General features: G+C 41.8%; 1 protein-coding gene across 1 annotated transcript; it reads right to left on the reverse strand.

Moving 5' to 3' along the window:
- Positions 1 to 8,266: 8,266 nt before the first annotated feature.
- On the reverse strand, positions 8,267 to 15,492 carry LOC124040272 (p53 apoptosis effector related to PMP-22-like). The gene is made up of 3 exons (XM_046357288.1): positions 15,093 to 15,492; positions 11,463 to 11,603; positions 8,267 to 10,235 (listed from the first exon to the last, which is right to left on the reverse strand). The coding sequence occupies exons 1-3, from the start codon at positions 15,295 to 15,297 to the stop codon at positions 10,024 to 10,026; spliced, it is 558 nt and encodes a 185-aa protein (XP_046213244.1). The 5' UTR covers positions 15,298 to 15,492; the 3' UTR covers positions 8,267 to 10,023.
- Between the last annotated feature and the right edge of the window lie 690 nt (positions 15,493 to 16,182).

Here is a 16,182-nt window from a genome sequence, read left to right on the forward strand (position 1 = left end):
GTCTTCTTTTTAACTGGTTGAGACATTCTTTAACCATCATGTTGTATTATTTTTTACATTGATGTATCCATAGACAAGGTTTCAGGACCGGGTTGGTCTTTTGACTAGGAGCTCTTGGAAGACAAAATAATGGATTTAGAAAAGGCTGAGTCACTCACAGTACTACAATGATTACCTGCAAATGGCGCTCCTGTGGAGAGACACAGTTGGCCCTGGCTTTTAATAGGTGTGCGATTCCCTTTGCTACACCAGGTAGACTCACTACGCCATTACAGAACAGAGAGTACGCAAGGTGTGGGTTGTGAATGCCTGGAAATTATGTTTGCACATTGTGAAAGCTACTATCAAAAGCATCTTTACATTTGAGGGTGTGCTTGACATTTCGCATGTTACAGTAGATTGATAACCACCAAATCAGATTTTTTTGGCGTCACACTGATGAGAAATTCTACAAACATGACTTTCTTTACAATTCTATAGAGCAGTTGAACTACTGTACCTAAAACCACAGGGACCAATATCACTATGATATTCATACTCATTCCCAATCTCAATATATATTACACTCTCTAAGCCCAAGTGATCTGAAACACCAAACTGGTGATTGCTGATAGAAGGATAGGTATGGAATGTGGCTCAATTCTGTTTGTTGCTTGGAGAATCACGTAACTTCAGGAGCTTGATTGACCCGCATCTCCCTGCCTTGCTGGATGAGAAATGTAAAAAGATTTTTGAGGGATGTTATTAAGATCCAAGCAGTGACTTTTGCTATCACTGTAACACATTTCTGTAAAAAAAAAATAAAAGGTTGCAGTTGGCAACTGTAATTCTATATTACAATGCAGTACTGCAATGCATTATGGGGCTTAATGGCATTCCTCTACAATCATGTGAAATGCTGTAATTTACAGTATAATTCTACAGTAAAGTACTGTATTACCTGTTTTGCTGTATGTTTACATTATGGTGCATTGTGGGAAAATGTTGCAGGCGGGGCAAGAATCTGACTCATTACCATATTTTGAGGTGTGCCTTGTAAGAGGCTATATTTGTTTCAGCTGATAGTGAGAGTGGTTTACCCCACAGAATACAGTACCATACCATATTATTTACAAATCTAGAGTAATTTATGGGCTACTGTGCTGCCATTATTTTTCTGTACATCAACAATAACCTACTGTGCTGCCAGTAGCTTACTGCAAAAACTACAAGAAATGTATTTACATTGTTTATATAATGCAATGACTGCATCTGTAAGTGTTCAACTTTTATCTAGCTATTCTTGTTTTAGCTATTCTGGCTATAGTTATACATTAAGATTGTCGTTTGTGATTGTTCGTGTGATTTGTGAGTGTTCATATGTTAAACAAAAGCAGAGGACAAGGGTATAGAAGTTGATGTTGCGGTCAATGAAAAAAAATCCTTGACACATATAGATTGATTTAACCAATGCTGCTTGGAGATTGCACAGAGGAAAATCAAATGATTGTGGGGAGAGAATAGACACATAAGGCCAGGCAGGGGTGCGTAAACAACAGAGAGACAGAGAGTGGTGAGAGCAAGAGAGAGAGATATACATTTGACCCCAGTAACTATCGTTGGATATGCATCATCAGCAACCTCAGGAAAATTGTCTGTATTGCCATTAACAGCTAACTTGTAAGGGTTTTCGTCCTCCTCCTCTGATGAGGAGTAAGAGAGATCGGACCAATTTGCAGCTTGTAATTGTCCATTTTAATAAGTCAAACTGAACACTACAACATACAAAATAACAAAGTGAAACAAACTAAACAGTCCTGTGTGGTAGAAACATTAACACGGAAAATAATCACCCACGAAACACAATAGAAAACTGGCTACCTAAATATGGTTCTCAATCAGGGACAACGATAGACAGCTGCCTCTGATTGAGAAACATGCCAGGCCAAACACAGAAAAAGCAAATCATAGAAAAACGAACATAGACAACCCACCCAACTCACACCCTCACCATACTAAAACAAAGACATAACAAAAGAACTAAGGTCAGAACGTGACAAAACTCCTACATTTCCTCAGTGAAAACGATGTCCTTAGAAAATGTCAAAATGTCTTTTTAACAAATGAATGTATGGCAGACCATGTACTGACCCTGCACACCCTAATTGACAAACAAACAAACCAAAATAAAAGCAGTCTTCTAATGCTTTGTTGATGTAAAAAAAATGATTTTGACTCAATCTAGCATGAGGATCTGCTATATGAATTGAAGGAAAGCAGTGTTGGGGGAAAAACATGCAGATTATAAAATCCATGTACACTAACAACAAATGTGTGGTTAAACTTGGCACAGATTTCTTCCCACAGGGCTGTAGGGTGGGACAGGGATGCAGCTTGAGTCCCACCCTCTTCAAAAATGTCAACAACTACAGACCAGTATCCCTTCTTTCTTTTCTCTCCAAAACTCTTGAACGTGCCGTCCTTGGTCAGCTCTCTCGCTATCTCTCTCAGAATGACCTTCTTGATCCAAATCAGTCAGGTTTCAAGACTAGTCATTCAACTGAGACTGCTCTTATCTGTATCACGGAGGCGCTCCGCACCGCTAAAGCTAACTCTCTCTCCTCTGCTCTCATCCTTCTAGACCTATCGGCTGCCTTCGATACTGTGAACCATCAGATCCTCCTCTCCACCCTCTCCGAGTTGGGCATCTCCGGCGTGGCCCACGCTTGGATTGCGTCCTACCTGACAGGTCGCTCCTACCAGGTGGCGTGGCGAGAATCTGTCTCCTCACCACGCGCTCTCACCACTGGTGTCCCCCAGGGCTCTGTTCTAGGCCCTCTCCTATTCTCGCTATACACCAAGTCACTTGGCTCTGTCATAACCTCACATGGTCTCTCCTATCATTGCTATGCAGACGACACACAATTAATCTTCTCCTTTCCCCCTTCTGATGACCAGGTGGCGAATCGCATCTCTGCATGTCTGGCAGACATATCAGTGTGGATGACGGATCACCACCTCAAGCTGAACTTCGGCAAGACGGAGCTGCTCTTCCTCCCGGGGAAGGACTGCCCGTTCCATGATCTCGCCATCACGGTTGACAACTCCATTGTGTCCTCCTCCCAGAGCGCTAAGAACCTTGGCGTGATCCTGGACAACACCCTGTCGTTCTCAACTAACATCAAGGCGGTGGCCCGTTCCTGTAGGTTCATGCTCTACAACATCCGCAGAGTACGACCCTGCCTCACACAGGAAGCGGCGCAGGTCCTAATCCAGGCACTTGTCATCTCCCGTCTGGATTACTGCAACTCGCTGTTGGCTGGGCTCCCTGCCTGTGCCATTAAACCCCTACAACTCATCCAGAACACCGCAGCCCGTCTAGTGTTCAACCTTCCCAAGTTCTCTCACGTCACCCCGCTCCTCCGCTCTCTCCACTTGCTTCCAGTTGGAGCTCGCATCCGCTACAAGACCATGGTGCTTGCCTACGGAGCTGTGAGGGGAACGGCACCTCAGTACCTCCAGGCTCTGATCAGGCCCTACACCCAAATAAGGGCACTGCGTTCATCCACCTCTGGCCTGCTCGCCTCCCTACCACTGAGGAAGTACAGTTCCCGCTCAGCCCAGTCAAAACTGTTCGCTGCTCTGGCTCCCCAATGGTGGAACAAACTCCCTCACGACGCCAGGACAGCGGAGTCAATCACCACCTTCCGGAGACACCTGAAACCCCACCTCTTTAAGGAATACCTAGGATAGGATAAAGTAATCCTTCTCACCCCCCCCTTAAAATATTTAGATGCACTATTGTAAAGTGGCTGTTCCACTGGATGTTATAAGGTGAATGCACCAATTTGTAAGTCGCTCTGGATAAGAGCGTCTGCTAAATGACTTAAATGTAATGTAAATGTAAGGTCGACCGATTATGATTTTTCAATGCCGATACCGATTATTGGAGGACCAAAAAAAGCCAATACAGGGCTAATATATTTGTAATAATGACAATTACAACAATACTGAATGAACAATGAAAACTTTTATTTTAACTTAGTATAATACATAAATAAAATATATTTAGTCTCAAATAAATAATGAAACATGTTCAATTTGGTTTAATCAAATCGCTGTGATTCAAGAATTGCTAAGAGGTGCTGGCACTCGCAGTAAAGTTTGAATGAATGATTACAAACCTTGAGTTCCGTATTTTATTGAATGGGTGGCAACCCTAAGTCTAAATATTGTACAATATTGCACAACCTTCAATGTTATGTCATAATTATGTAAAATTTGGGAAAATTAGTTCACAACGAGCCAGCCAGCTCAAACTGTTGCATATACCCTGACTCTGCGTGCAATGAACGCAAGAGAAGTGACACAATTTCCCTTAATTTCCCAAGTTAATATTGCCTGCTATTTCTTTTAACTAAATATGCAGGTTTAAAAACATATAACATATACTTCTGTGTATTGATTTTAAGAAAGGCATTTATATTTATGGTTAGGTACATTCGTGCAACGATGGTGCTTTTTTCACGAAATAGCTTTTGTTAAATCATCACCTGTTTGGCGAAGTAGACTGTGATCCGATGAGGCACTGCATTGATTATATGCAACGCAGGACAAGCTAGTTAACCTAGTAATATCATCAACCATGTGTAGTTATCTAGTGATTATGTGAAGATTGATTGTTTTTTATAAGATAAGTTTAATTAATTAATTAATTAATTAATTTCAAGTCTAGTCATTCAACTGAGACTGCTCTTCTCTGTATCACGGAGGCGCTCCGCACCGCTAAAGCTAACTCTCTCTCCTCTGCTCTCATCCTTCTAGACCTATCGGCTGCCTTCGATACTGTGAACCATCAGATACTCCTCTCCACCCTCTCCGAGTTGGGCATCTCCGGCGTGGCCCACGCTTGGATTGCGTCCTACCTGACAGGTCGCTCCTACCAGGTGGCGTGGCGCGAATCTGTCTCCTCACCATGCGCTCTCACCACTGGTGTCCCCCAGGGCTCTGTTCTAGGCCCTCTCCTATTCTCGCTATACACCAAGTCACTTGGCTCTGTCATAACCTCACATGGTCTCTCCTATCATTGCTATGCAGACGACACACAATTAATCTTCTCCTTTCCCCTTCTGATGACCAGGTGGCGAATCGCATCTCTGCATGTCTGGCAGGCATATCAGTGTGGATGACGGATCACCACCTCAAGCTGAACTTCGGCAAGACGGAGCTGCTCTTCCTCCCGGGGAAGGACTGCCCGTTCCATGATCTCGCCATCACGGTTGACAACTCCATTGTGTCCTCCTCCCAGAGCGCTAAGAACCTTGGCGTGATCCTGGACAACACCCTGTCGTTCTCAACTAACATCAAGGCGGTGGCCCGTTCCTGTAGGTTCATGCTCTACAACATCCGCAGAGTACGACCCTGCCTCACACAGGAAGCGGCACAGGTCCTAATCCAGGCACTTGTCATCTCCCGTCTGGATTACTGCAACTCGCTGTTGGCTGGGCTCCCTGCCTGTGCCATTAAACCCCTACAACTCATCCAGAACGCCGCAGCCCGTCTGGTGTTCAACCTTCCCAAGTTCTCTCACGTCACCCCGCTCCTCCGCTCTCTCCACTGGCTTCCAGTTGAAGCTCGCATCCGCTACAAGACCATGGTGCTTGCCTACGGAGCTGTGAGGGGAACGGCACCTCAGTACCTCCAGGCTCTGATAAGGCCCTACACCCAAATAAGGGCACTGCGTTCATCCACCTCTGGCCTGCTCGCCTCCCTACCACTGAGGAAGTACAGTTCCCGCTCAGCCCAGTCAAAACTGTTCGCTGCTCTGGCTCCCCAATGGTGGAACAAACTCCCTCACGACGCCAGGACAGCGGAGTCAATCACCACCTTCCGGAGACACCTGAAACCCCACCTCTTTAAGGAATACCTAGGATAGGATAAAGTAATCCTTCTCACCCCCCCCCTTAAAATATGTAGATGCACTATTGTAAAGTGGCTGTTCCACTGGATGTCATAAGGTGAATGCACCAATTTGTAAGTCGCTCTGGATAAGAGCGTCTGCTAAATGACTTAAATGTAAATGTAAATGTATAAACTTGTGCAACCGAAGTTTGCCGATGCTGCAAAGCTCTCTTGCTTCTTTCCCCAGCTGGGCCGCTTCAGCTTCAGACGATACGCTCGTCAACCCATCATCAACATAAAAGTTCCTTTCTATGAACTGGATAGACTTCTCGCTGAAGCTTCCTCGTCCTTGGGCAGCAAGATGTTTGAGACCATAGTTGGCACAACCAGGAGATGAAGCTGCGCCGAACAAGTGGACCTTTATACGATACGCTGAGGGTTGAGACTCTAGATCTCCGTTCTCCCACCAAAGGAACCGTAGATAATCTTGGTCTTCTGCTTTCACATGAAACTGGTGGAACATGCACTCTACGTCACACATGATTGCGTGGTCCTTCTGTAGCTCAGTTGGTAGAGCATGGCGCTTGTAACGCCAGGGTAGTGGGTTCGATCCCCGGGACCACCCATACGTAGAATGTATGCACACATGACTGTAAGTCGCTTTGGATAAAAGCGTCTGCTAAATGGCATATTATTATTATTATTATATTTAATTCTAGCTAGCAATTTGCCTTGGCTTCTTGCTGCATTCGCGTAACAGGTAGTCAGCCTGCCACGCAGTTTCCTCGTGGAATACAATGTAATCTGCATCCAAAAATGTTGATTTCCGATTGTTATGAAAACTTGAAATTGGCCCTAATTAATCGGCCATGCCGATTAATCGGTCGACCTATACTGTAAATGCACCTGAGAGAATTTCCTTGTGTAGACCTACCATACTTTTACCAAGTAGGTGATGCTGCCATCATGTGGCTTGTTCTGTCAATCCCATCCAGTAGCCCAACATTAATATTTACTACACACTTCTGGTTTCACCAAAAATGTATTGTGAGGAGCAATTATGAGAACCCATTTTATCGTCTTCATTCAAACATACTTGATCATAAGTATCATATGTCCTCAGTGTCATAAAAAAAGCCAACACAATATTATTTCCCAGTAAAGACTGACATCTAGTGGTTACTGTTCAGAGTCACGTTTAAAAAGGGGGAAATTATACTTCAGTTATGCTATCCTGTTCACATAGGTTCAACCAGACCCAGGTCTTGTCCTGCATGCTTTTTTAATATTATGTTTGACTGTATAGTTTAAATTGTAATTTATTTCAAAGGCAAAATGCTGAAACAGTGCTCTTCCTGGATTTCAGAGTTTTGAAATCCAGAGCATGTACAGTGTACACAAAGAGGGCGTGCCAATTCCCTTGATTTGTATGTGCAACGTGAGATCATTAACTCTCAACACTAAACAGTCTTCAGAGTTCCGATGAGGACACGTCTGACCTGATCCCACACCAGATGCTTTTCTTTGGCTGATGATGCTCCTGTCAGAGCATGCTGAATAGAAAACAGTTCTCGCTGTATCAATAACTCCCAAGGTGTGTCGTACTGGTACTGACTCATGGGTGTGTTTACACAAAGATCAGACTGAATCATAAAAGCTGAAAACAGACAATGGACTCATTTGATTCATATAGTTGGCTATCTACCGTCCACTGTACATAGTACAACTGTGTTTTTCTAGAGAGTAAATTCCCCCCCTCCACAGTGAAATGTTGCTTTAACTGTCTTTGTATTATCTAAATGTATTTTCCTTATGGAATGTGCTCTAGCACATTCCATAAGGAAAATGTTGTGTATCAAAAGCTTTCTCCTATGTTCTCAATGGGAATCTCCCAGCAGAGGCAAGGGCTACATTCTTCCTAAAGACAGTCTTCACTGTCTGAGTGGAATTACTTTGACCACATGGTCAATCTATGAAAGGACCAATACGTCCCGTTTTTTTTTTACTGGTTGACTGATTTCTCCCGAGTTTTTGCAAGACCGAACTGCAGAGGCATCGCCATTTCCACTAATCCAAAACACATGGTTGATTTACTGATTAAAAACATGCGATTAGATAAGATGGCTCAGTTACTTATCTAATCATGTCTCTGTCCTCTGGCCTGTATCAATTCAGCAAGAGGATACAGCAGGATGCAATTGCGTTGTCATTGAAGTTGGAATACTCTGTTACTATTAACTGTTAACTCAAGTACCTCATAATGTTCCAAATCTTCTAGCAATATCTGATAGCACCATGATGGACTCTTTCCTAGTGAACTGTATATAGAGTACATGCAAAACATGCAATTAGGATAATTTTGTAATAACGCACACACAGACGCACATGAAGTCTGAAGATTTAACTTGTGAAGAAAAAAAACTATTTATTGTGTAAAAAAGACACTTCTGAAAATGATCTATTTAAACTAAATAAACAACGATGGTTACCAGAATGTTATTGAGTATCGATATGACCTTTTCCATTTCAACTGACATGACTTATTATGAGTCCATAGGAAGTCCTTTTCGATATGTCAACAACACATTTTATGGAAAATGAAGGCACGTCTGAGTATGACATTAGCCTTGTGTAACAGACTCATAGGGCTCTCTTGATGCGGTTAAAAGAGATGTCTCCTACAAGCATTAAGTCAAATGCAGAATGAACTGTACATCTAACAGTCTGTGGTTGGGTGCTTCAAGTTGGTTACCATTATCAACAAATGTAGTGGACATTACGTTTTAAAAACATTGTATTTTCCCTTTATTTGTGTTTTAGGTTTCAAAAGGTGTCACTAACAATACAATACAGCAATACACATTGTCATACCCATTCATTTTCAAATCAAGACAATTGTCCTTGTTAGAGTAAGAAAACAATAATATAAAAAAAGACTAAATATCTTGCATTGAGATACAGCTTTGTGTTGCATTATACAATGATTATAAAGGGAATTCTTAAACTAATTTAATAAAAGCAAAAACACACATCTCTTCCTTGCACCATACTGTACAGCAGGGCTCTCCAACTCTGTTCCTGGGGAGCTATCCCCCTGTAGATTTTTGCTCCAAACCTAGTTGTAACTAACCTCATTCCGCTTATCAACTAGCGAATTATTAGAATAAGGTGGGCTATATTAGGGTTGGATTGAAAACCTACAGGATGGTAGCTCTCCAGGAACAGGGTTGGAGAGCCCTGCAGTACAGTATACATTCATGTTTCCATTTTCTCTACTGTACTTACGATAATTCAGTTTAGCCATTCAATGGCCTCAACAATTCAAATTAGAATTAAAGTGATTAAAGCTTTGAAAAGCAACATCTTAAAACATCCATTAATACGAGACCAAATAACAATGCTGCAGTCAAATGCATTAGCATTGTGTGTAGGACATACACCCTCTTACTCAGCTGGTTAGAACCCTTGACATAATCCACAAACTCTAAAGGATGGACTCCTTAACATTGATATTAAGTGCACTTCTGTGATTTTGCATTAAACTAATTTACAATGGAGAATTATAGCAAGGGTCTGGATAAGATTATGGAGGATTATGTGAATGTTTTATGTATAATCTGAAATATTGCATCTGGGTCACTTCAACTACTCTACACAAATGTCAAGCGTGGAAAACTTCCAATGTGATAGAAACAAAGCCTCTGGAATAGCCATACCTGGCAGCCTCCCTTGGTAACATGTGGGCCACTCAAATCAATATGCGGGTCAGTATAGGGTCGGAAATAGGGTGTTAGACAGAGATACACATCTATGGGATCTTTCCCAGGGAGATGGCATTCAGCATGGTTGGAAATAACTAAATTGACATCCAATGATATGTCTAAGTATCAGTGTCCTCTGGCCTCTGTGGTGGCAGAGGTGCTTCTGTCCTGGGGATGCATCTCAATAGTCTAAAGTGGGCTTCCTCTCCTCTCCTCATCTCCTCTCCTTCATCTGCACTGATGTGAAAGAACCTGGCAGGTGTCCGCTATTTTGCTTACACTTATCCTGTGTTTTCATCAGTGCAGATGAAGGGAAGGAGATGCGGAGAAGGGAAGCCTTTTCAGACTATTGAGATGTAGCCTGGGGGTGTCTGTGGTTCCTCTAAGCTGATGTATAGATGTATTTGGTCTTGGCGAGGCCTGTGAGCTCGTCCTCGTAGCGAGGCAGGCAGCAGAAGAGGATCCCACAGCCGATGGTGAGGATGGTGGCCCCCCAGCCGAAGCCATAGGCCCAGGTGTAGTCATAGTGGCCCTCGAAGATCAGGTCATTGAACTTGACTGGGTATATGATGAGGGCGATGAACTGAATGACCACTGTGGTGAAGAACAGACAGAACAGAGAGGTTTGTCAGTGGTGAATAATTCCAAACAGGGGAGGAGGCTGACTTTGTGGAACTGTGACACATGAGTGTGAGAGCCTGCCAAAACTAGCGTGTGGGTGTGTGTGTGAAATAGTTTTGTACGCAAGTACTGTAGCTTTATGGGCTTAGATGAAACCACCATCAATGTGCCATTTAAATCAGAAGGTGGGTAACTAAGTCAAGGAAATCAGAAAGAAAGTGTACTGTGAGGTAAAGTTGAGAAACTGAGACATATATTTTTACACTTTCACTCTATGGATGGCAAATCACACACAAAGTGGGATCAAACAATGGATCGCACATAATGATGACACTACTGTTATTATTTTATGTCCACAGGTAGTGATGATGCAGCCAGAACTAGTTCTAAATAGTAATACTTATTTACTACACTCAAAACACTGGCAAAACGCAATCATTCCCATGATAGGACTATGCATCAGCTTTATACTCAGACAGCTCTATGGTTAAGCTATGTCTGACGGAAAGCTTCAGTGTAATTCTGACTGACTGTGTAGCCTCTCTCGTTCCCTCTGGGCATAGGAAGGGCTGGGCTATCAGGTTTCACACTAGGGTGGCAGCTGCAGAAGGGGAGCAGTGGGAGTGGCGAGGAGGGGGAGTGGTAATTCTCAATGCCCTATGATCAGTGCTGTGACTCAGCCAGACGTCGAACATTCTCACAGATTCCATGGTAACGCCATACCACAGCCCTTCTTCCCTGAACCTCAGAGCAGAGTAGGGACACAAACAACTCCCACTCCCTCTTGTCCTCGGCAATGGTTCAAATCAGAGGAAGACTAGCTTTAGGACTATCCAACTCTACAGTAGCTTTGGATGCCATGCTACCTGAGCACCCTCTGAAAGTGGAGGAGCATAGAACGCAGTGAAGTATGAGAGTGTTTGTAGTTTGAGTCTTGAAGCCAGACATTTTGAGGCAAGCTGAATTCACAAAGGCAAGGTAGTTGTTAATATTTCATTACTCTTCTCTTCAATAACTAACCTCTCCTCCATTAGCCCAGACACGTGAAGTACAAAAACATAAAGGGTTGGTTTCCCTGACACAGATTAAGCCTAATACTAGACTAAAAAGCATTTTCAATGGAGATTGCTTTTCAGTCCAGGAGTAAGATTAATCCATACAACTGCCCCAAGAACAACAGAAACATTTTATGTATCTTACCAGTGATGAAGAGCAAGGCCCCAATGACGGGCAGCAGGCTGATGTTGAGGGTACAGCAGAGGGCGATACAGGAGATGATGAAAGCGATGATGAGGATGATGAGGCCGATGATCATAAGAGCTGCCACAGCCTGGGCCCAAGCTGAAAACACATCAACAAACAGTGTTTACTATCTATAGACACGACTTGGGCTAAACATATTTCTATAATAATAATAATATATGCCATTTAGCAGACGCTTTTATCCAAAGCGACTTACAGTCATGTGTGCATACATTCTACGTATGGGTGGTCCCGGGGATCGAACCCACTACCCTGGCGTTACAAGCGCCATGCTCTACCAACTGAGCTACAGAAGGACCACAATTTCTAGAAAGATTGTTAAATACCTATATAATACCTGTATACTTTTGAGCTGGGAAGTACAGATGTTGGATCTTAATTCCTATTTGAGATTTAAGACTTCTGAAGTTTGTAATTTCAACTCTAAATTTTCAGACTTGATTTTCCATTACTAAAAATGTATCAACCCCTCCAGAAATGTGAATTAATTATAATCCACATGATAATTCACATTTCCTGAATAATTATTTTCCTGCTGTAGCAAAATGGCTCAAATTAAGATCCTACATCTGTATACTACGGAGCTGGAATTAAATGTATTTTGGAATTTTAAGGATAAGAGGTTCAGAAAAATTGGAGTGATTTTGGGGAAAGTGGATTGTTTTTAGCAAAGCACTTGACATAAAATTGCATAATGTATTTCCAGTTGTACACACGGGATTTGACTATACTTGTCACAAATAACTCTTTGCACATAGCCCTACATTTGGAAATATCTTGATAACTGATACAGGTGCATTCAATAAACATAAACTCAGTCTGGAAGAAATATTGTAACAACAGTTTTTTCTATTACATAACACCACATTCTCCCAAGAACAACTGCAGCCCTTATGCACAAGGAGTCTCCACAGGAAGAGAAAGGGGTTTCGTTGCAGTGATAGGTTTAATTGAAATGGGAACAGACATTTGTCCTACAGTATCACAACTGTATGGTATTTCAACACACATTAAGTCGCTCTGGATGAATGACTAAAATGTCTAATGTAATTACACCCATTACAGGTGGTAGGTTATTAACTGACATACGGTCACATCTGCTGCATGCACATGCAGAGCTCACACCTGCAATGATTCACTCTCCCTCTCTCTGACGTCAGGATCAAATGGCAGGCAGGCAGCCTACGCCTGAGCCTCAGGCACTGAAGTCATGCACTAACATCCCTCTAACTAACAATAGGGTCCTAGTCTATCAAGTTTTATTCCCTGTGTGCTAAAACATAGTGTAGAGAGTATCATTCAAACATTAAATAGAAGTACAGAGAGATGGTGTGAGAATGGATAATATGTCTCTTGTGGTCAGAAAATGTAAGTATTCTCACACTGAGACACTCAAAATGAAGTGCTTTTCTGGATATCAAGTCCTTGTTTGAGAATAACTTTGGTGTATTAGTAGCTAACTGTTACAGTTGTGTGACTGTCGCAAAGGATCTCTGTAAATGTTAGTGTCAGTCAGAAAATCCAATCCAAACCGTGTGGTGAGCTTACAGGGCCGAAGGTAGCTCACAAATAGACCGGATAGTGTTTATACTCTCCAGATGGGGAACATCTGTCTTGTGTCTTTCCGAATCAAGTTCAAAATAAACAACCAATGGCTGTCAAATTCTGTTAGTTAGAATAAGTATGGGTCTGAATTTGAAGTGCTTGAATCAGTTGAGTCGTCATCTACAGAGATTATAATTCATTTTGGCACTGTTTTGTTCATAGGTGCACTTTTGAGTGTTGATTTCATTCATGCACCATGCATTTAAATGACAGCTACTGATTTGGGTAACACTAATAATCGCACAAAAATGCTCTTCTATACAATTTCAAATAAATTAATAAATTGTGTGACAATGTTTATACAAGGTTGATACAATGTTGATACAATAGTAATTACTGTGTTATTACACAATATACAACAAAAAGTTCACACTGGTTTGGTTATGAAGACAAAACAAATCCCATAACACCATCAATCCAGCATGACACCACTAATTCCAGAGACTCCATCCATGCTATGTTCACACCCAAGAAGGGACAAGGAGTGGCCCTTGGATTGGACAAAATCCTGCTGAGGTTGTTTAATCAAAACAAAGTTGTGTTCCAGTGGCAATATGCCAATACTAGTTCACCTTGATGGCACAAGTCAGAAAGCAACATTATAGCCAACTGCACTCACCCAAACATTCATTACTTAAATGTAAATGTAAATGTTTGGCCAGCAACACTGACTCGACATACACTGCAGAATAAAAATGAATATATCATTCCTCTTGATTTGTGTTTGTTCCAATTGCATTTCTCAGAGTCCACTTCCACCTGTCTGCTTTGTTCACCACTGGGCTATGACTTCCCACAATATAGGGTAAGTGAATGGTTGTCTTTATGTAAGTAAGCCTCTATCCCCTCCTGAGAAGATCAACAATGTTGCCATTGTTTACCGAGGGCTGAAACTACTAGTCCATTTGGACTACTACTGTACCTGACAGACAACACAGCTGTTCTAACTGACTAACTTCAAGAGTACTTCCTGAGTAAGAAAGAGCACGTGTTCAGTATGTACCAGACATGGATCTTTTTCACTGTCCAGTGAAGACAAAGAGACATTTTCTCACTTCTCTTTTCTCACCACAGCTTGTCTGGCAGTGGTTTATAGCAGGACCTCTCCAGCTTGGTAAAGGCACTCATCACACTTCTAAAAATAGCCCTGACAGCATGACTGAGAAAGCCATCTTGATATGAATTCACCCTGCCTGTTAACACCAATATTCAAAGGCAATTCGATATTCTATTAGGTTCGAGTCTATTCTATTGTTAAGAATGGGAAAATTGGTTTCACTTTGAAAGTTTGACACATCCTGCCATTGGCTATGATTGAAATTCTTACAATATATTTATAACAGCCAACATTTTAATTTAGTATGAGAAAACGATCTGAGTGGATACGTGGTTGATCAGAAATATTTTCTGATTACCATGATAGGGTGAGATGTAGTGGTTGATCTATTATAGTACCTGTACAATTTGGAGGAAAACACCAACACAAATAAACAGCTACCAGTTTGGGGTTATCTAAGCAAATGACAGGCTAAAGAGAATGAGAAACAGCCAGGATAAATAAAGTGTTGTTCGAAGTTCACTCTGGCTGGCTGCCACTTTGCCATTGAAAAACTCCCCGCAGAGCATTAATTTGCTTGTTGTAAAGAAATTGTGGACTTTTTGGAAATAAAATGTGGACAAAAATAAAGAACTAGGTTGTTCATATGGATATGTTTTTGAAATTAAGTAGGCTAGGCCTATGCACTTGCCCTACAAACAATTAAAAACTAATTCAATACATCCATGGAATACCTTTTTTTCTGTATAGGTAGGTTATTAGTTATGATCTTCAACCCTGTAACTGTCAGCACTATAGTCTCTAAATCCATGTCTGAATACATAGTATTCACATGTATTTTCCTTGTCACTGTGATTAGGGCTGTTGAGTGGATCATTGTTTTTTCCCCGCAATATGAAACTTACAGAATTCCATGAGAGATTTGCAGTCCCAGTTGTCATTCCGCCCTCGACAATGGCTCCACATACTTGCGTAGTGGGACTTTGCACCCTCGTCCTCAACCCATCCCGAGTTAGCAGCAATGGCAATAATATCAAATATAATCGCAAAAAGCAAAAGAAGTGGTACGATCCACCTGCATCTTGGATACGCAATTCCACAGCGAAACATATTCGACAAACAAGAAAAGACAGTGCGGATAGAAGCGGTCGAGCGTCCAGATAGCGTCTGGGTCTGTGTACACCTTTTTTACTGATCAAATATAAAAGCCACACCCGAGTTTGCAATGTAATCAGTGCCTAGTGAACCTGTTTAATAAACCTGTAAAACTGGTCATGTACGAAGGGCGAGTCAACCCAACCAGCAACTCCAAGCCCAACCCATTGACAGTCTGTTTCATATTACCCAGCTCATTGTAACTCCTTCAGTGCCACACAGGCTATAAAGCGTGGTCTCGTCACTGTATGACACCTGAAGGTCTACTGTAGGCTATTTTCTTTTAGGAAACACACTGGTTGAAGTAGTAGTACAATCAGTGTGGAGATGATAAATTATAAATGTTGTTAAAGGTTCAGTGCAGACGTTTTTATCTCAATATCAAATCATTTTTGGTTAACAATGAAATACCTTACCGTGATTGTTTGAATTAAAATGGTTTAAAAAAATATATTTTAAATAGCTTCTTAGCAAAGAGACATTTCCTCAAGCAAGATTAAATCTAGCTGTTATTGGCAGAGGTTTGGAACTTTCTTTGTTATTGGTATATTAACAAATGAATAGGTCACCAGGCAGGCCAAAGCTCCATCCCACCAAAACAGGCTGAATATTTCTTTCATTAAAAGGGAATTTCCACAATTTCATAATATTATTCCAACCTCATAGTGTGGAAATACAAAACACAGAAAAGTCACCTTTTTGACTGGAACACGCTATCATACACGTTGATCCAGAGCATCCCAAACATGCTCAATTGGTAACATGTCTGGTGAGTATGCAGGCCATGGAAGAACTGGGATATTTTCAGCTTCCAGGAATTGTTCACAGATCCTTGCGACA

Source organism: Oncorhynchus gorbuscha, linkage group LG07 (assembly GCF_021184085.1).
Source record: "Oncorhynchus gorbuscha isolate QuinsamMale2020 ecotype Even-year linkage group LG07, OgorEven_v1.0, whole genome shotgun sequence".
Taxonomy (NCBI): domain Eukaryota; kingdom Metazoa; phylum Chordata; class Actinopteri; order Salmoniformes; family Salmonidae; genus Oncorhynchus; species Oncorhynchus gorbuscha.